At 38.1% G+C, this 20,324-nt stretch overlaps 1 protein-coding gene across 7 annotated transcripts in view; it reads right to left on the reverse strand.

Moving 5' to 3' along the window:
- Window positions 1–6,663: 6,663 nt before the first annotated feature.
- FRMPD4 (FERM and PDZ domain containing 4) overlaps window positions 6,664–20,324 on the reverse strand; it is a 912,953-nt gene continuing 899,292 nt past the window's right edge. For 5 of the 7 annotated variants that reach the window (XM_079123113.1, XM_079123116.1, XM_079123118.1 and 2 more), the window contains 5 exons: window positions 19,944–20,126; window positions 17,756–17,894; window positions 12,301–13,365; window positions 10,585–11,874; window positions 6,664–8,563 (listed from right to left, as the gene is read on the reverse strand). In XM_079123113.1, coding sequence (XP_078979239.1) covers window positions 7,242–8,563; window positions 10,585–11,874; window positions 12,301–13,365; window positions 17,756–17,894; window positions 19,944–20,126 — 3,999 coding nt within the window. In that variant the 3' untranslated portion in view covers window positions 6,664–7,241. Of the gene's footprint in view, window positions 8,569–10,584; window positions 11,875–12,300; window positions 13,366–17,755; window positions 17,895–19,943; window positions 20,127–20,324 lie in introns of all 7 variants that reach the window. The other 2 variants (XM_079123114.1, XM_079123119.1) reach the window with 2 other exon arrangements.

Genomic DNA, 20,324 nt, shown 5'->3' on the forward strand with positions numbered 1-20,324 from the left:
TTCCCCAATACCTTTGCCAATAATTTTCAAATTAACATATAGGAAAAATTTACAGCAGATGTTCAAATCTTGAGGAAGGAATAGTTGTCTACATAAATCACACCTCATCATATAAGGTATCTCTAAAAACAAGTGAGTGTGTTTGGGTCTCTCTCTGTGTATGTGTGTGTTTGCATTTTTGAGGAGTTGATCAGTTGTCTTTTGATCTAGAACTTACTGAGGGTCATGAAGGGATTTGGGTAAGTTAAACTTCTCATCAAATGCGGGAGTCTTTATTTGCTACTGTCTTTATTACATATAACATTTAAATGTGTTCAGCAGGGCTTGTGTGAAAATGGGTGTCATGTATAATAACTGATCAAGACTAGGTTCCCCCAAATCTAGACAAATCCCTGACTTATATATATTCTTTTCCTTTGAAGCCTATCACTTTCCTTCTTAGAACTTAAAATTTATAATTATTCTGTTTATCTCTAGTTTTAAAAATCTGTTTACCCACTAAAACTGTATTGTACAATATGGTAGCCAACAGCTACATGTGGGTGTTTAAACTAAATTATATAAAGTTAGACACTCAATTCATTAGTCATATCACACCCATTGAAAATAACCTGTTGCCACATATGACTATTTGCTATTATATTGAGCATTACAGATTTTTAAATTTCCCATAGTACAGAAAATCCTATTGGATTGTGCCAAATGCTATTTTATCACTGGTTTTATTTAATTATTTGTGAGTGGGGCACACTAGTGTTAAGCACACTAGGCAAATGCTCTACTACTGAGTCCCAGCCCCAGGCCATGGATTTAGACCCTCCAAACATCTGAGTACAAGCAGTCTTTATTATTCATGGTTCTGATATGCATGATTTTCAAATACTATGATTTAACTAATCACCAGTCCCCCTGAAAATGGTCTAAATTTTAGTTACTGTGATGTGTTAACTGAGTAATTTTGTAAAATACACACTTTGATGTTAGCTCTTCAGTCCAAAAACTACTAGGTACATAAGAGATGTGCATGATGGTGAGAAACCAACCATTTCATTTCTTTCAAAGACTGCCAGCCATTGATTACTGAGAATCTACTCTTTAGCTCATGAACAGAGAGCAGAGCAGGTAGTTATGCTGCCTGCTTTTTTGCAAAGAAACAAAAAGGGATGATGGCTGAAATGAAATTAAAATCCAGTTTCAGCAAAGTAATCAAAGATGTAGCTGACAATAGGGATGACAGTATCTTCATCTGAGATTATAGATATATAACCAGTGAGATGTAGTGAAAGTGAATGTATTGACACAAATTAGGAGAGTCATTATGATGAAAAGATGAAGCTGCCTCAGAGAAAGTGACACTGGAAAAAGAACAACATGCCACATTAAAATAACTCTCAGAGATTTTCCCCAAGATTAAAAGCACAAATGATAAAATGTTGGAAGTGGATCCAAATTTAGAAAGAAGTATGACAGGGGCTGGAGATAGAGTTCAGTGGTAGAGTGCTTGCTTAGCATGCATGAAATCCCAGATTCCATCTCCAGCACTGCAAAAAATAAAACAAAGTATAGAAAAGAGTATGACAATTTGCCAAAGCACAGAATAGATGCTTGTCTTTATTGTAAATTATACAGTGAATAAAAGCAAGCACTGTTCAAACTATTCTTGGTAATTTTTTACAAAAAAGACTCATTTTAATCCCCAAGGTTTCTAATATTTTAAATTACTGGGTACTAAAAAAATATTAAGTTCACTATACCCGTTCATGTCCATAATATATACGTTACTGAGAGTAAGAGAGTATTTAAATTTTTGACATACATATTGTAGGTCATGGAACAGTGGTAATTTTTTCTCATTTATTATTAAGATCTATCTGCTGTTGTGCCACACATGGTCAGCTTTCTAGTCATGCACTACCATGAAAAAGAGGACTGTTTATAATTCTGACTCTGAAATCCCCTTTTCTTGGGTAATGGCAAGGGGTTTTCCCATCCTGGAATGGCAAGTGCCCATTTTTGGCAGTGACCATGTCAATCATATACATCCTTGTACCTGCCTTCAGCACTTAGAATGATATTTGCCCAGATTGGGAAGTTATTAATAACTATTGAGTGAATAAATAGACTCATCCTGCCTCTTGAAGTAGGAGACAAAAAGGAGTCATGGATCATCAATGAAAGTTCAAGATAGGCCACAGGTACTAATCAAAATGAAAACATTAGAAATAGTACTTGATTGTAGGCTATCAAGAAAGTTCAGCTCTTGAACTTCTTATCCTGTATATATCTACTATCAAATGCTAATTCTTCCTGTAGTTGTGAATACTGATGCCACAAATGGACTGAAATTTTGGTCCAGACTGTAGAGAGGAAAGTGAAAATTAATAAGAAGAATGAAAACAAAACAAATACAAGGATTTAAAATTAATGTGTAAAGGAAAATTGAAATGGAATTATAAATGTGGAGGAAAGTTCAGTTGAAGGCAGTAGGTTAATTTCACAAGCTACTTGGGATAATTATTTCTTTCAGTGATGTAGAATTTAATTCATTTCATATTTTGTGTAATAACACTGTTTGATAGACACAGATTATTTTCCATGAATTTCCTATGTGTAGGCTTTGAAATTAAGATGAGACAGGTAGGCCAGAGAGTAAATGGAATAAGTAAAAATATTCAGTTTAGTGAGAGTCAAGTTCTTAAGAATAAAAATTCAATTCAAAAGGTAAGATTACTATTCTCTGATTTTTTCACAACTGAGCAGGTATTCCTGCAATCTGTCTTTAAAGGAAGATTTGGGATATTATATCTAAATTTTTCCATAAATTTTGGGATGGAAGAGGAGAAAGTAGCACTGAAGTTCTCCACAAAGCCACACTGAAATCTGAAGTGGGGGGTGAGATGGAGAGAGCCAGACAGAGAGACAGAGAGAGAAAGAAAGAAGTCAAAATTGACTACTTTCAAAGTAAAGACAAAATCAGGTTAGAGAAAAACAATTTTAATGTTTATGTATATTTATCCTTATGAAGATTTCTTCTTTTTTCAGTGATTGGGATGGGGATCATTAAGAACATAGATTATTACTGTAATGTTCATGGAAATTTTCTTCTTTTTCAATTTCAAAAACCATTAACACAGGACTGTGGATATAGTTGAGTTGTAGAGTACTTGCCTAGCATGCCTTCTGTGCTCAGCATTGCAAAAGAAACAAGAAAATATCCAAAAATGTAAGGAAGAGTAGTTAACACAATCTGAATGGATGATAAACAGTTTAAGAGACCAAACTACCCCCATTGCTAAATCAAAAGTAATGTAAGCAGGACTTGGGAAAGCACTTGCTTAGCATGGACCATACACAAAGCTCTGGCCCTGGGTTTGATACCCAACATCCCCTTCCCCAAATAAAAAAAAAAGGATCCAGGCATAAGAAAATAGAGCAACATTGTGAGTGGCTCAGAAATAGCATTCAGATAATTAATACCTGGCATTTAGAAACATATGAAAGTGGAACATAAACAGATGAAGAGTGTCTTTTCTAAAACATATCATATTGAAAGATGAAAGTCATAGCAAAAGAAATTGAGTCTTTGTAGTGTTGCTGCAGCTGGTGATTTCGATTTTTATTTGTATTCTTTCTTCTGGAAAATAAACTCTTTTGTAATTAGACTAATTCCTATTGGACCTAGGCTTAGTGGAGTCTGTGTGAATTTTAATATCAGAAGAAATTGCATTAAATGTTGGATTTCACTAGAAGTCTAGTGCTGTGGTGGTTGTTGATCTGAGCACTCTCTCCTTCCATATCAATTATATTCCTTTTGGCCAATCCACCTACATGAAGAATGATGGAATGGAGTGAGACTCAGGCAGAAAGGCAAATGTGGTAAGACAACTCCAAAGCTAAACTCATAAATACATAGGCTAATAGTAATATTAATCCTAGTATATAGAGAACAGGATTTAAAAAGAATGACCCAAGTAGTGGACAATGACTGTTTGGTGGTTTGGTTATATGGGACTTTCACTTCCTCCATCATTTATTCCTGTACTGTTTATTGGATAATATTAAGGAATTATTAAATGTGAAAATGGCATTATGGTGGTACCCAAGTTTTAATCTATAGGAGATTCTTACTGAACTGTTCATGGATTAAAAAGGCTATGATGTCTGACCTTTGCTCCCAATATATCATAGAGGATGGGAAGAGGTGAGTAGAATAGAGAAAGTAAGACTGGACAGATGTGGGTGTCTGATGAATCCATGTTGGTTCCTTAAATTACAGTGTCTGATTTTGTATGTGTTTGAAAGTTTATGATGAGATTAATAAAAATGTTAAGTGATACACTTGGAAAAATTGGCTGGGGACTAAATGTAAAGGACTCCTGTGCAAGGAGGTTTTGTTCTCTAATTTGGTGTTCTCCAAACCTTTGTGAATACAACCCTACCTGCGACAATATTTTTGCATGCATGCACCAGGCATATGCTTATTTATTTATTCATTCATTTATTTATTTAAAATTATGTACATGTACCACTGTACTATTATGCCATTATAAAACATACATAAACATAAAAAAGCTAGATAAAAATAAACACAATTATTTGTTCTAATATGTTCTTCCTATACTCTAGTGGACCTGGACCCCAGTTAGGAGTCCCATGCTTAATGAAGGGGTGGGGGGCCCTTGAGGTTTTCCAAGTAGTAAAGAGTTTGTATATAAGAAACAGAAACTTACTGGAGCAGCCATAGGTAATGGAAGATTGATTAGAAAGACCCAGAGCTATTTCCCTGAGGCTTCTTAAAGAACTGGAATTGACTAGGAAGTTGTAACTACAAATGCGATTTGAACAAGGGTCATCAATTCCTTGTACACTTCTTTTATATATATGCAATTCACATAATGTGTTCTGCACACAGGATACAATATGCATATAAAACAAACATTCCCCCACATATTATCTTGGGTAATATATTTAACACAATAATTATGCTGATTATAATATCTAACATTGAGTACTTATTCTCTGCCAGATATTGTGGTAAGAACTTTACATACATATTTTTACTTAAAACTGTGACAACCCTATGGAAGTAGATCTTATTATTGATTTCCATGTTACTAAGAGGAAACTGAGACTTAGAAAAAAATAGCTTTCCAAAGGTGAATGGGCTAGAAAATGGCAGAACCAAAATTTAAATAAAGATGTTTCTGACCCCAAACCCCATATGCGAAACTTCTAAACCAGAAATAATTAATGATAGTGTCTAAACCATAAGATTGTTCTGAAGATTAAATGAGACAATATATATGATAATGTATAGCACATTGTCTGACATAGAACACACATCCTATTAATGTTAATATTTTAGTACACAGAATATTTACTAGGATTTTCCACAGTAAACACCACTAATATCTCTCAATATCAAAACACCAATATTTATAATTATAATGAAATAATGTTTTATTATTTAATTAAACATTATTTATAATAACACAGGCCTAAACTCCTTTCATTTGCTGCCATCTGTAAATGTGTGGTGTGGCTTATGTTGCTGAGTCTCTGTGGAATGACTCAGTAGAGAGAGAGCAATTATGGACTGTGTTATGACTCCTGCCCAGTAGGCTACAAAATGGAAATATTTCTACTGGATATTCTGTCATATTCTAAGGAGCCACTTGCATAAATAAGAGTGTGTATAGTTTGAACACTGAGAGACCCAGGAAATACATATGTACAAAATCAATTTTATTATATGATTGCACAGTTTGCATCCATTTGTTTTGACCCAAAGATATATTTTTAGAGAGATGTCAGTTCTGAAAATGTCTTTACATTCCATTGGTTTCATGTGAAATGGTAAAAAATTTATCACTTCTGGATTTTTCTTTGTTTGTTTTCAGATTTCTATTTGCCAATCTGGATTAAACTTTTTTTTTTTTTTTTTTTTTTTTGGTGCTGGGGATTGAACCCAGGGCCTTGTGCATGTTAGGCAAATATCAGTGTAAGTACTTATTTAATAAATACTTTGTTATTTATTTAATCATGGCTTCTATTATTAGAGTAGCCATCTCTTCTTGGTTTTCTGGAACATTCCAGATTTGAAATTTTGTCTTGGTAGTAGGTTGATTGGCAGCTTTGGCTCCTGTACAGGAGATGCTGTGCACAGCCCTGCTGAGAGGTAATATGTATCTCACAGGTGCTGCTATGTGGTCTGGTTTACATTACTAGGTCTGTGCTTACTTTTCATGACCATTAAATGTTCCTTTTTTGTAATTTTGCAGATACTTTACTAAATGATCTGTGACTCTAAAGAAAATTTTGAGCTTCATGAATGAATTGGGATGAGGGGAAGACAGTCTTTGGTTTATGTATTTTGACATTTAGTCAAAACATATCTTGCTTTTCACTGAAGAATTTGATTTTGGCATTATCAATTCCATCCATTTCATGTTATTAGATAATCCATAACTCTACCTAGGAACCTGCTCATCATTTTCTCTGTTCTTCTATTTGGGATTTTTTTTAAATTCTAGAAGCATTGTGAAGAGCATTTGTGTTGACACAGCAGAATCAACACCCCCCCCACCCATCTGCAGCCCAAATAGCATAAACCAAAATTAAATATGTGGGATTTTTGGAAGAAAGCATCCAATAACCAAACACTATGAGCAAAAAATTAATTTATTATATATATTCTCTAATAATTTATAATACCTTCTCGAATTTTAAATGTCTTTTTGCTATTTCCAATGCTTAAAAATCATAATTTTAAAACATAATTATTATTTATACACATCGTGATTTCTTTTCTATTTTTTATTTTGGTTTTTACTTCTAAATATGAAGGATATGGTCTCCAAATATCTGCTTGGAAGGAGAGGGTATAGGATTCTTGTTTTGCTCTAACACGGTAGAATTTAAAATTCCACATCATATACCTGGAGTTTTGGCTATACGAAAAATAGCCAAATGTCATCACTTTCTTGTATATTTCTTTTACATGTGTATATATATATATATATGTATAATATAAACAGAATACATCTGATAAGGACATTTCAACATTTCATCAATGTAACTTTTATCTCCTATTTTATATAAAATAACAAAATATACAGAGAGAAGAAAGGAGACATCTGTTCATCGTACACATAAAGTAAATAAAAGTTCATGTATGGCTTTGCAAAGGTAGATTATGACGTGACTTTCATATTTATTTATTTATTTATTTATTTATTTATTTATTTATTTAAAAGCATCTTGAGAGAACGTGTTAGTGTGCTTACTAGAGCGGCCATGGTGGTTGAGTGTCGTGTTGAGAGTCCAATATTAGGATCCCCAGTGGTCTTTCCAGTGGCTGCCTCTGCAGCTTTCAGGAGACATATGTAGTTTATGACCACTTCATCAATCTTTGCTACAATTTCCTGCCGCTGTGTTTCTGAGTTCACGACTTTAACTAATCGCATGCAAGCTTCTGTTAGGCAACAGAGCACTTGAAAGCTGGAAGTCATAGCTAGAAGCATCTCCTCTGGACTTTTCTCGGCCATCGCCATTTTCCTACAGGCACTTCCCAACTGTCTCGATTCGATGGATAACAGTTGCTTGTACTGAGAAAGTGTAAGGTCATATGTTTCGGGGCGTGATTCCTCTCTTTTCCCCTTTGTTGCCCTGACGAGGCAAAGCAGCTCATTGGCATCATTTTGGGCTGCAAGGAACCCATCAGGCATTGTGTATGTGCTCTCCTTTAGTGCACTTATTCTTGCAATCCGGGCATCAAAAGCCAGATTGCTGAAGTCCAAGTCATCTGGGCCATTCAGATCTTCTGACCAGACTTTCAGCACTGACCCTCTGGATAGCTCCCCTCCTTGCTTCCAAATCCCAACAGCCAGGGATGGGCTGGTTGGTTCTGGCATGGTGAGAGTCATCGGTGGTGGATAGAGGCAAGAGACCTGAAGGGTGGTCTCTCCCTCCTCTTCTTCTTCATCACCATCTTCATCCTGCCCTCGGTTAAGGAAACAGTAGCTGAAAGGTCCTCGGCATCTCCAACTGCTGCCTTCTAGCTTCCTCAAGGGTAACGTCTTATACTGCTTTGAGTCTTTGTGAGCCACTGGGGACCTTTTGTGAAACTTCCCCTCAGGGCTAAAGTGCATTGAGCTTTGGGACAAACTCTTGGTGAGCTTCTTCCCCAGAGGGAGTTCTGCTCGCCTTTCTGAACTGGCCTCCTGTGCTTCTGTGATACCCGGATACTTCAAGCTGACTGCACCCTTGGTTCTCTCTTGGAAGGCCTCCAACCCTATGGATCCAGAGAGGATACTGCTGCTATGTCTGAGAGCCCTCTGGCTGGGGGGTGTCCTGAGGCGCCCCCCTCTCAGATCTGGTGGCCACCAGCTCACAGACTCTCCATATGCCTGATTTGCTTGGGAGAAATCATTAGGGTCTTGATTTGGAATTGGCACCTTTGATTCCGAGTGAATGTTTGATGGTAGGATGGGATCAACTTCAGGATGTTGAGACCAAGCTGAAGGCATGCCTCCTCGTCTCTCCTTCCCAGGCTCTGTGAAAGCTACACTAGGGGTAGTAGAAAAACAGAGAGATTCATTAAGCATCTCCTAGGTAGCCATTTTTACAACATCTCTACATTTCCCAAGGATGCATTATAGAAGGTCTGCCATATGTCAGGGTCATTCTGTTTTCCAATAACTGACTCCTGATAACTCATAACAGATTTCCATTTTAATGAAGAGCAAGAAATACTGGAATCTGTTATTTCTGGAACTCCTGATTCATTGGTAATTGTCTAGAAGTCTCAAACATTTTCCAGGAGACAATGGTGTTTCATGAACCTCCTTCAATATTTACCTATTGAAGTTTAGAAACAGAAAATATACATTTTGTTTATAGATTATTGAAACACATAAAATATGTAAGTTTCATTTCAGGGGAGTTGAGTTAATTCTGTAATTGGCATCAGTTACCTTTTTTAAAAATAATTAATGCAAATTAATTCATCTAACCTTTCTAAGAGGACAGCATGAGATATGAGGTTTGCTAGGTATTGGGTCTGAAGTCAAGGCATTGGGTAAGTTGCTCAGGTTTTCATAAGAAAAGCTGTCATGTGAAGAAGAGCAAGAGATAACAGTAAAAAGCTCTTCATAAATTACAAAGGATTAAACAGTGTGTTTCAATTAATTTAGAGGTAAAGATGCAGTTGGTAGCCAGGTGTAGTGGTGCTTGCCTGTAATCCCAGCAGCTATGGAGGCCAACGCAGGAGGGTCACAAGTTAAAGGCTAGCCTCAGCAATTTAGCAAGGCCCTAAGAAACTTAGTGAGAACCTGTCTAAAAATGAAAAAAATGGGAGTGAGGCTCTGTATTTAAGGACCCCTGGGTTTAATCCTTAGTACAAAAAAAAAGATTGCAGTTGGGTGATGAGAATTAGGTATCATTTACAAGTGACTTTACAAAGGAAGGCACAGCCAATGGTGGATTTTGTAAAAATAGAAAATTTGTAAGATTTAAAAAGGTGGTTTTCTTCCAGTTGTGGTGACACATGTCTGTAATCCCAGCAGCTCGGGAGGCTGAGACAGGAGAATCATGAGTACAAAGCCAGCCTCAGCAAAAGTGAGGTACTAAGCAACTCAGTGAGACTCTGTCTCTAAATAAAATACAAAATAGGGCTGGGGATGTGTCTCAGTGGATGAATGCCCCTGAGTTCAATACCCAGTACTCTCCTCTCCCCCCCAAAAAAAGGTGTTTTTGAGAGCAGGAATATAAACTAACCCATATAAGGTCTCACTAATTTCTATTGACAAATATGAAAAAGACACTACTGATATAACTTGAAAAGATAAGGTATGAAGGAGTATCTGCTTTTGCTACCTGATGGCCAGTCACATGGACTGAAGAGGGGCACATGTGTCCACTATATGGAAGGTAGAACAGTGAAGGTAGGTACAGAAAGTGGCTGGGTTCTTGGTTCTATCTGTATCTAGATTTTATTATTTGGGGAAAATAAAGCAACTCATCATGCATAACCCCCAAATCTTCCTGACTGTGGTATGCCAGACACTTCAGAATATTCCTTTAGGGGAATTGTCCAGAGAAGGGAGGAATCTGTAAATTTGCAGGAAGGCAAATGATCTTTCAGAACCCCTCCAGTCTATCTAATATACTTCTCTATTATCCTTTCTCTCAGTAACAAATTGGAAAAACTGGAAATGAGATGTCTTGAGAAGGAAGTCAAATTGTTATGCAACTCCAAACAATACTATATTATAATCAAAAGTTATACTGGGCCCTGCTAAAAGTCTACATTTAGAATTTAGAAACAAATATTGCTCAATCAAATTCTTAAAGGAAGAGCAGAACAAAATTATAAGAAACAAATTCCATTTTCACTATTGTTCCAGACCTAGAAACTTTATAATTTATTAACTACCAGGGGGTCAATGATTGTTATTTAATATTTCTATGGCCTCTTTGGCAACCTTCGTTCTTTCTTTAAGATGTTGTATTTTTAGGTTTATGTAAATATGGTTTACATGGTCTTAGTGTGTATTGCATGTGCTAAATCCATCATTGCTGTACCTGTGGTTTCCTTAATTTTGGGGAGCCGATGGCATCCATCTCTCAAAGTGCCAAACAGGGGATCAGCATTAATGGCTGTGTGCAGAGCAGGCACTGTCATCCGTGGACACATCCCTTCTGTCTGTGGGTGCAGTTCCTTAAAGTTGGTTCCATGGTTGGGAAGACTAGTGGCTCTCTCCTCTGAAGGAATGTAACCCACACCTTTCCCAGAAGCATCTGGAATCAAGTGCTTTCCCATGGAAGGGCAGAGGGGTGATTCCACAGGAGTGGCACAGGCACTGCCACTGCTGCCTGGACCACAACCCGTGTCCACTGAAGAGCCTTGAGAACTCTGTAGAGAAAAATGACCCTCACTCTGCAGCGATGACATCCGCTTGGCTAAGTGGTAATCACAAAGGCGGGCCACACCCTCTTCTACCTCTGGAAGCTTGGAGGAATGGTCACAGGTGGGTGAATCAACATCCTCTGGGTTATCTAAGTCTTTGGCTGAAGACACACAGGCCACATCTGTTAAGAAGCGGTCCCCTTGACCAAGTCCTGAAACATCATTCACCTCTCCATCAAGAGCCCCTTCCTCTTTCCCTTCAGCCTCCCTTGCCCCAAGACCAGAAGCTCTGGAAAAGGCTTGCCCAGCTGCTGCTTCCAGTCCAGTTTTCTCTGTCACCCCACCTTCAGTGGCCACATACCATCTTTGGCTGTCCTTGCGAAAGGCAGTTCTCTCTAGATTAAAAGTGCTGAGGTGTTGACTGTCCCTCGAAGACACAGTACCAAATTTCCCTTTGGCGTCCTCCTCCATCTCTGTTGTTTTGGTTCCCTGCTGTTTTTTTCCTGGTATGTTCCCACTTGTGGAGACTTTCCCTTCCCCCTCTGCCAGCTTGCTTTTCCTTTTGCTGGTGCATGAATATGCCACCGACCCCATGTGCAGTTTACTAAAATAGTCAGTGACCGACTTGGTCTCCATGGTTTCAGGCTCCATCTCCATGTGGTCCGAGTGAAGTATCTGCTTGGAAGGCACAACTTTGGGCGGAAGGTCGGTCACTGGGCGAGCAGCCAGGCTGTGGGAGGACTTTGGAGGCAAGGCCCCTGCAGGAGCTTTGGAGGTGGGGAACTCTGTCTGCTCTTCTGCGAGGGGGTGGTAGCCTTCATGAGTGGCCAAGAACATGCGGGAGAGGCTTTCTGACTGCTTTTGTGCTGCGGCCAGTTCAGAACTCTCAGTCATTTCAGAAGAATTAGTTTCATTGCCTGAGTCTGATGAAGACTCAGGACTATAAGCCCGCAAGATGGCTACACCTGCATGCCGTAAAAAACAAGAAGCAATTAATGGACGTATCAGAGGCACTTGGAGACATGTAAGAAAAAGGGACTCATTATTATTTAAAGAAAACAAAAACAAAAACAAGTGTTTCCCTTTTCAGTAAGGACTTTGAGTTTATTGCACAGTTGTTCCAGAAATGGAGGTGGGGGGTTGTGCCATATGGTTTAAAAATATAATGAAAGAAATCACATACACATACACAACACACACACACACACACACACACCAAAAAAAAAAAAAAAAAAAAAAAAAAAAAAACCCATGATGGTGATTCAGTTTATTTATGGAATGGGACAATGCATGAAATGGAGAATACCACATAACAGGACTCCAAAGAAAAATGGCTTGAATGGATGGATGACATGGTTATCAGTGAATAAACGTAACAATCATGAAAGAACCTGAATTGTCACTGGTCTGCTGTTCTTCTGAAACAGATAGAGCTTCTAGAGCTTCCAGAGTGGAAACAACAGCATTATCCAGTCCCTTCTCGCACTTTCCCTCAGCACTTGTGGGCACAGCATCGATGAGGGACACGGGGATCTCATCGTTTTGCAGACCGCTGCCTTGCTCCTTGTCCTTATGGAAGGAAGTTGCTTGGCTCTGAGTGTCCTCCTCATCTGAACTGTCTCTAAAGCCAGGTGGGGGCGCAGCAATGGCCATGTTCAAGGAACGCAACAGGAAGTCATCCTCATTGTCATCACCTTCCGGAGGAGGCAGGGACGTGAGGTCAATGATGTCATCACTTGACCCAGACAGGTTGAGGATGGCTGGCTGGTTCATCTCGCCCACCACAAGGTCTTCCTCACAGCTTACCTCATCCTCATCCTCTGCATCATCGGTGTTTTCTGCATAACAGATGTCATGCAAGAGGGGTTCCTCTATCCCCTCAGGGGCCTCAAAATTTTTCACATCACCTATGTTTGCATAAACAGAATTCGCCACAAACTGGATGCTCTCTGTATCTGGAGTGAGATCCAGGTTCTTCATGTCATTGGCACTGCTGATGTAGAGATTTTTCTGCTTCTCCAGCATTTCTGGACTCTCATCTAACAGTCTCTCATAGCCAAGAGTTGGGGGACTCATACCATCATCCAAGGCAAGATCTCCAAAAATAAAGGACACTTTGGCTCCTCTCGGAGATTCCTGTGCTTTCTTTAAAGTTTCTGGTCCTGAGAGGGTCATCAGGGACCGCTGGGCTAGACTTCTGTAGTCTGCCTCACAGGGAGCATCACTGGGCTGGGTCAACTGCTGGTTAAGTTCATCTGAATTATAGGTGTTGTCTATATACAAGTGCCGGTGGTCCTTTGGACACATGGTGCTGTCTGTAATCTCAACTGCCTTCTGTTTTGAATCTATATATGTGATCTGAGCTTCTTGTTCCCCTTCACCAATGAAGGTGGTCATTTGAGGCATACAGTTCCAATCTGGGCCAAGGAGGTTAGGCTTTCCTTTATTTTCAGCTCCTAAAGAGAAAGAATCATGCAAAGACACATTACTGTGATATTTGGGTTCTTTTTTTTTGGGGGGGGAGCTTTATCTGTGTTTCTTAATTTAATGGTTTATAGCATCACTGTATAAATATAATCATTTGACTTTCCAAATATAGTACTGCTCAATGTAAGCTCCAGGTGCAAGGATTCCTTGGTTAGGAGAATCAACATTAACAAAACTGATATACATAAAATCCAATTGCTATATAATTAGAAGACCTTATTTGCATCTATGAATGTAAATATACAACATGCCTTTTACAAAGCTGAAAGGTGATATTTCAATAGGCTGTTATTCTAGAAAATAAATTGTCCTTTTCTTTGTAAAGTGAGATCTAACAGTCTCCACTTTGTGGTGGAAGATATTGGATTGTTTTCTCATTGAGTTAATAGAAGGTCAAGGATCTTCATACTTCTATCACATTTCCTAGGAAACTAAAATAAATATTGCACCACTACCTTCAGCCTATTTATATCCTACTGGAAATAACATATTCATGTACAAATGTCAGCCTAGATAGCTCTATGTTTGTGTGTATATAATGTTTAAGGTGGAACATTCACAAATAATGTACTTCTTTCTGCTATTTCCAAGTATAGTTAATATTTAGAGTAATTTCAATTTTTGTTCTTGTCATGGGAACCCATGAAGATTTGTTTGATGTTTCTCATGAATTAAAATTGTAAAACCCTAATTTAAATATTATTATTTTGTTTTCTCTTCAAGGGTCTTTAAATACGGAATTTTCATGTGAAGATTTGCTCTGATATTTAACAAGACAGGAAATTTGGGTCATTCTGTGAATATTGCTTTGTAGATTCCAAAGGCAACATTTTGACAAAAATTTAGGACCCTACCATTTTTCCATCTGTTCCCACTTGGCCCAGTTTGGGTGATACTGTTGTTACATGTAGAAGACATACGGAAAAGAAAATCGGTTTTACTAAAGTAATTTTTGCTCCCCCCCAAATTATACAATAGACTTCAAACTGAACAATGTTCAGTCATTTTACTAAATATATATATTTTCATAAATAGTAAGTATAGTTTGAAGACATTTAGTTATGAACTAGCCACATTTATATCTTAACTTATAATCAGTATACTGCATGGGTGTTCAATAATATTTTGCCAACATGAGAATTTAGGTTATGATGGGCTCTGTGGGTGTGTGCATGTGTGTATATGTATTTGTGGGGTTGGGGGTATGGAAGAAGTGTGGTTCAGCAAAGTTGTAACAGCTAGGTTTAGACCCCATGTTGGCAACATTTTCTGTAAAGGGAGGACCAGAAAGTAAATATTTTAGTTTTTTCAGGCCAACTGTTTCAGTATAGCAACTATTAAACTCTGCTGTTTTAACATAAATGTAGCCATAGGTGATAAACAAATGGAAATATGGACTGAGTGGGTGGGCACCCAAAGATGTGTTCAAACTATGATCTTATTGGACATGTGACCATATTTGGAAAGAGTATTGTAGATTATATTAAGGATCTTGAGGCAAGTTAATCCTTAATTATCTGTTTGGGCCCTAAATCCAATGGTGAGTGTGCTTGTAGTGGTGGGAGATTTGGACTACACATGTGAAGAGAGAGGCTAAGGCAGGAAATGTGCAGTCACATGGAATGCTGACAGCCACCATAAGTGGGAAAAGGCAAGGAAGGATCCTCTCCTACATCCTTTGGAGTGAGTACAGTTCTGCTACCTTTTTTTGCCTTCTGGCCTCCAAAACTGGGAGAGATTTATGTTGTTTTGGCCACTAGATTTGTGATAATTTGTTCCAGAGTAATACAATATGTGCAGTTGAATTCCAATAAAATTTTATTTGGAATAACAACTCATGGTTTACACCAAAAAACAAACAAACAAACAAACAAACAAAAAAAACATGAATAGACCAGAGAGCTAAAAGCAAGTTAATGATACTTACTCAGACCCCGCTGAAGCCCAGAGATACAAAGATGTGTGGAGTCAGGGATTTTGAAAATGCTTGAAGGTAAACTTTCAAGATGAAGGAAAATAAATGGAGGCTTACTTCCTTATCAGAGATCTTAACTAAGGTCTATTTCAATTTGTGATAAGAAGAAAACACGTGCTCAATTTTAGCTTCCTTGCAGAAGGGTATACTGATTTGACTTCCTGGAATGATTCTGGAGACATGGAAGGATCTGGGGTGAGAACTTAGATCTGTTCTGTGGCTCAGTCTCTAGTGGACCAGGGGTGAACTGATCCTACTAGACGTTGCTCTTGTTATTTCTCACATCTCGGGAGATCTTTGGCAGTTTCTAAAGAAAAGAGGTGTTTGCAGGCACTAGAGGATGCTAAGTCCCAGGCTGCTGCTCACTTGAGGTGTACCTGTTTCATTTCAGGGTGTGCTGTCTCTCCCTTACACACCCCACTGTCTCTCAGAGTGAAGAAAGATATTTGCAGCATGTTTCCTCACTCTGGAAGAAATCACTTAGAGGTTGAGGCTCCATTTTTCCCTCACAGTAATACTTTTTGCAACTAAGTTTGTCTCTCAGTTTTACAACACATTATATTGTGGATGGCTATAAATTGGACAGAAGTAAGACCCTTATTACTGTAGCCATTTTTAGAATGGAAGTTTGGTTTTCTTACTATACCTGTACAATTTAGCGGTCCATGGTGAAAAGGTTTCAGTGTCAAAATAAGCTTTAAGATTAGAAAATAAAAAGCCAAAACTGGGTTTTCAATGTGAAAGGATTGTGTTAAATTGCTGAACTGCTCTTCAGAATTTCACAGGTCATTGTTGAATTGCTCTAAATCTCTTTGCCTAATGAAAATATGTGGTCATAAAAATATGTATCACCAAATCCTGTGTATACTTACTACCTCCTTTTTGTTCTTTCCCTTATTCTTTTTAGTCATGTGTGTCTTTCCAGGATTTTCTTTGCTCCATCTTCCATATTCCTCTCTCTTCTTTATTTATGTAACTTTCATTCTCAATTTTTTTTTTTTTTTTTTTTTTTTTTTTTTTTTTTTTTTTTTTGCAGTGCTGGGGATCGAACCCAGGGCCTTGTGCTTGCAAGGCAAGCACTCTACTGACTGAGCTATCTCCCCAGCCCCCATTCTCAATTTTTAAACCAGTGTTTTTTTACTGCCAAGTAGTGGAATTAGTAATAGAACTAGTGAGCATCATTTTAAGCGTCCTACATAGATTTTTTTTCTATACCTTCCCTTGCAAACTAAGTTTTCAATCCCAGTTATACAAATGAAGACACCCAAGCTTAGAGTAATTTGAAAACACATGCATTTTAATGTGGGGTTGAATTAAACCTTAGATTTATATGATTGGAAGTCAGAGTTGCCTTCTAACTCACTCTGTCATCTCCTGTTTTCTCTGCTTTCACATTTTCTATTACTATAATTGATTCCACTTACCAAGCCATTATAATAAATTGCATGTGAGTCTATATGCATGTCTATGAATCTATATGTTACAATATATTTGTGGAATAAAGACATGTTTTCTGCTCAGTTTAAAAACATGAAGGGATTTTCCTTCCCCCTTTTCTCTCAGAAATGGTTATAGAAATTTGTTTTTAAGAATTTCTTCTCTTTTAGAAGTGATCCTAATTATGGAACCCCTGTGTATGATTTTCTTCATGTGTCAGTGGCTCTGCCTTGAATGGTAGTATCCATTAGCCACATTCACTGAACATCCACTGTAGATAGAGGAAAATGCTCAAATACTGAAGAAAAGAAGTCCTAACATAAATGAAAAACACTCACCCTCAAAAGAAGAATCCTTTAAAAAAATTTTTGGCTCTCCTTGTCCTTATTTTGTGTCCTGTCAAGAGGCTATATTGAAGTATTTTATATCTTTACCATCTTGATGCTCCTATTATAGATCTAAGATGACTGCCAGAGTAGAAGTTCCTTCTAGAGCCCCTGAGTTCCAGTGCTGGAAAACACCTACCTCCTCCTGCTGGTAAAGTTCCCTGAAAGTCTGACTACAGGGAGAAGACTCCCAGGCAGCTGGGTCTAGGATATCTTAAGGAATGAGCAGTCCTAAAACAGGGGACTCACAATCTTTCCTTTCATCATTAGTTCTCTTTGTTCTGACCACTGTAAGAGTGAGGCAATAAAAATGTAGTCATAAATAATACGAACACACCTGACCTTTACAAGTGCCATAATAAATGTGATGGGGAATCAGCATTTTTAACAATTAGACAATGTTAGCAGTACTTGAAGGCTTTTGTATTGTTTGGACATGAGCTTTTCTATGTGTTCAAATTTAACTCTTTAAGTAACATCTTATTATGGTAAGGTGAGGTCTGATTGCAGCAGCAGGGGTGATGGAGGAGTCAGTGCTTCATGAGTTTAGAAAGAATATACCTGTGTCCTGGGTTCCTGTATTTTTCTTGTTGGCCATGTTAAATATCGACCTCCTGGAATCTACCAGCAGCCTGTAGTATCCAGCTGTCAGGCAGGCCAGGTTCATGGCATCTGAGGATTCCATCAGGAGTGTGATAGGCTGCACAAAAAAGATGTTTTGGTCAAAGCTATCCTCCTCAATAACCTCCTTCAAGTGGCAACAGCTGCATTTATGTTCATGAAATATAAAGAGAAGAAGTTATTGAGAAAACATTGCATTGGAGAAACATGAATGGGAAGAAAAAGTCAGGGATAACACAGAGTGCCTTACTGAAAAACATTTAGGATATATCACTTAAAAAGCCTAGAGATTTATGATCTCTTCATTGTCAGATTGGAATAAAAACAACAACAACAGCAACAAAAACCCATTAATTTTCTTCTCAAAAAGTTAACATTTTAAAAAGTGTTAGTTAAGTTACAAGTTACCTCAGTGATCAGAAGTGAATCCACAATGTGAAAATCATAGGAAGATTAAGTTTAGGGTTCACAGTGAAAATCACTGTTAAAGAGAAGATAAAAATCAAGTGGAAATTTCTGCTAAGACTAAATGAAAAGTGTCAAAGAATTCCAGGAAAAGGATGCTTCTGAAAGGAATGATACATTTACAGGAAGGTAAACTATAACTGAGAGTTCACCATGATAAAACTTTCTGGAATCAATGAAGTTATATAACTGGACATGTATCTTGGGTATACACGGAAAGAAATGTTGATGAATAATTTTTTCTCTCTGAGTTAGGAAGGGCGTGTTCTTGTGGAAAGAAATAAACTGGGAGAGAAGGGAGCAACCAAAAGCAGACACCAATAGAGCAAGAGACAGTGGGAAAACAGGTCTCTACTGGCACTCCCACGAGTAAGACACTGGCCAGGTTCAATGTCCCATCCAAAGCACCTGTACTACTTGCTGAACTATCTTTCCTTCTACTTCAGATGAGGTCTCCTCTCAACCTTGAAGCTATGCCACTATTATTCAATATGAGGGAAGACAACATTAGTAGGGTCTCACAATTCATTTCTATTTGGGACAGATTAGGGTTGATAGCAGACCTGTAATGACCACATCCAGTTCATTCTTCTGCCCTTTTCTCATGATGTGGTTATTTCCTTCATTATTGTTAGTCATAGACTAGGACAGGTATTCTAAATCTATCTTTTCACTCTCAACTTGCCACGAAGTCAACTGGAATCCTTTGGATTCAGCCCATGAAATCTTATGGCCATAGCTGACATACCTGAGTTCCATATTCTTTTATTTCCTGATCATCTGTACCTATTGCAGAGTGTAGTGATACACCCTGATTTTCTCTAGAAACCCTTTCCCATAGCCTCAATTACTTTTAATTCACTCTACCCAGACCATGCTGGTGGTAGTGGGGGTATAGTTGGGTCCTCTCCAATTGTCCTTAGAGCAACCCTCCTGGCTGACACTGTCTCCTTTTTGGAGGCATTGTCTCCTTTTGGGTCTAGTGCTTTTTCTTCATAGAAATGTTAGATATATTAACATAGGCAAAATCCAATGACTCATATTTACTGGAAGACAAAGCCAGTGGAACAAGGAGACCTAGATTATTTCCCAATAACTTCTGCTGTGGGGAGTAGAGTTTAGCCCTTTGTGGACAACCTCAGATGGTTGTTCTAAATAGAATGACCATGACATTCCTAGGGGCAAGGTGTTTAGTCAGTACCAATTTCTACAGCATGAGAAAACAAACTGAAATACCCATATTTTCCAAAGGAGCAATCAAATACAGACCCAACTTAGTGAAAGGGAATGAGAATTCTAAAGAAAGTTAGGGAAAAAATCTCCTTGACTCTATGTGAATCATACATTCTAGAAAGGTAGTTGGGAAAAATCTCCCCTACTCTCTGCCTATGGCTCAGTAGTATAAAATAAAAGGGACCTAGAAATTATATAGCTTGCTTTCTCACGTATAGATGAAGAAATGAAGCCCAGAGAAGTATAGCAATTTGCCTCCAAATCACAGTAAAGACTGGAGCATCAGTCCTTAGTGGGGTGGGTTATCCTGCACTGCATAGCATTGCTAAGGCTCTGCACACATTAACTTGTCTGTTTTGTAAAGACCAGCAGTGTTATTATAAATGAGATGTTCAAACCAAGGTCACGTGTCAACATTTGAAAGGTTTACCTTCACATCTAGTACGTGGAGCTCAACCCTCACCAAGTTCTCCTCTTCAGTAAACATTTCAATCCTGTTGACATGGCTGAAGTCAGCTAAAAGTGCCACCAGATTGGTTTTGGTGTTTATGACGTGGCTTATGCCATACCGGGGCCCAACCAGGAGAGTCACTTCTGAGCGCTTCTCTGCCTGCTGAAGAAGAGATGGTGACAAAATATTTTAAAACCCACATTTTCTGAAGCACTATGCAAAGTTGAACCTAAGAGCCTGTTTTTATTAAGATTATATTTTCTTTAGAAAGTACTTCTGGGTCACATTGTACTAAATTATCCAATGAGAAGGACCAGATATATGATCACATTGAAGCTCTGGTAAATTATGAATAATATA

The sequence above is a fragment of the Sciurus vulgaris genome (genome assembly GCF_902686455.1).
Source record: "Sciurus vulgaris genome assembly, chromosome: X".
NCBI classification, from domain to species: domain Eukaryota; kingdom Metazoa; phylum Chordata; class Mammalia; order Rodentia; family Sciuridae; genus Sciurus; species Sciurus vulgaris.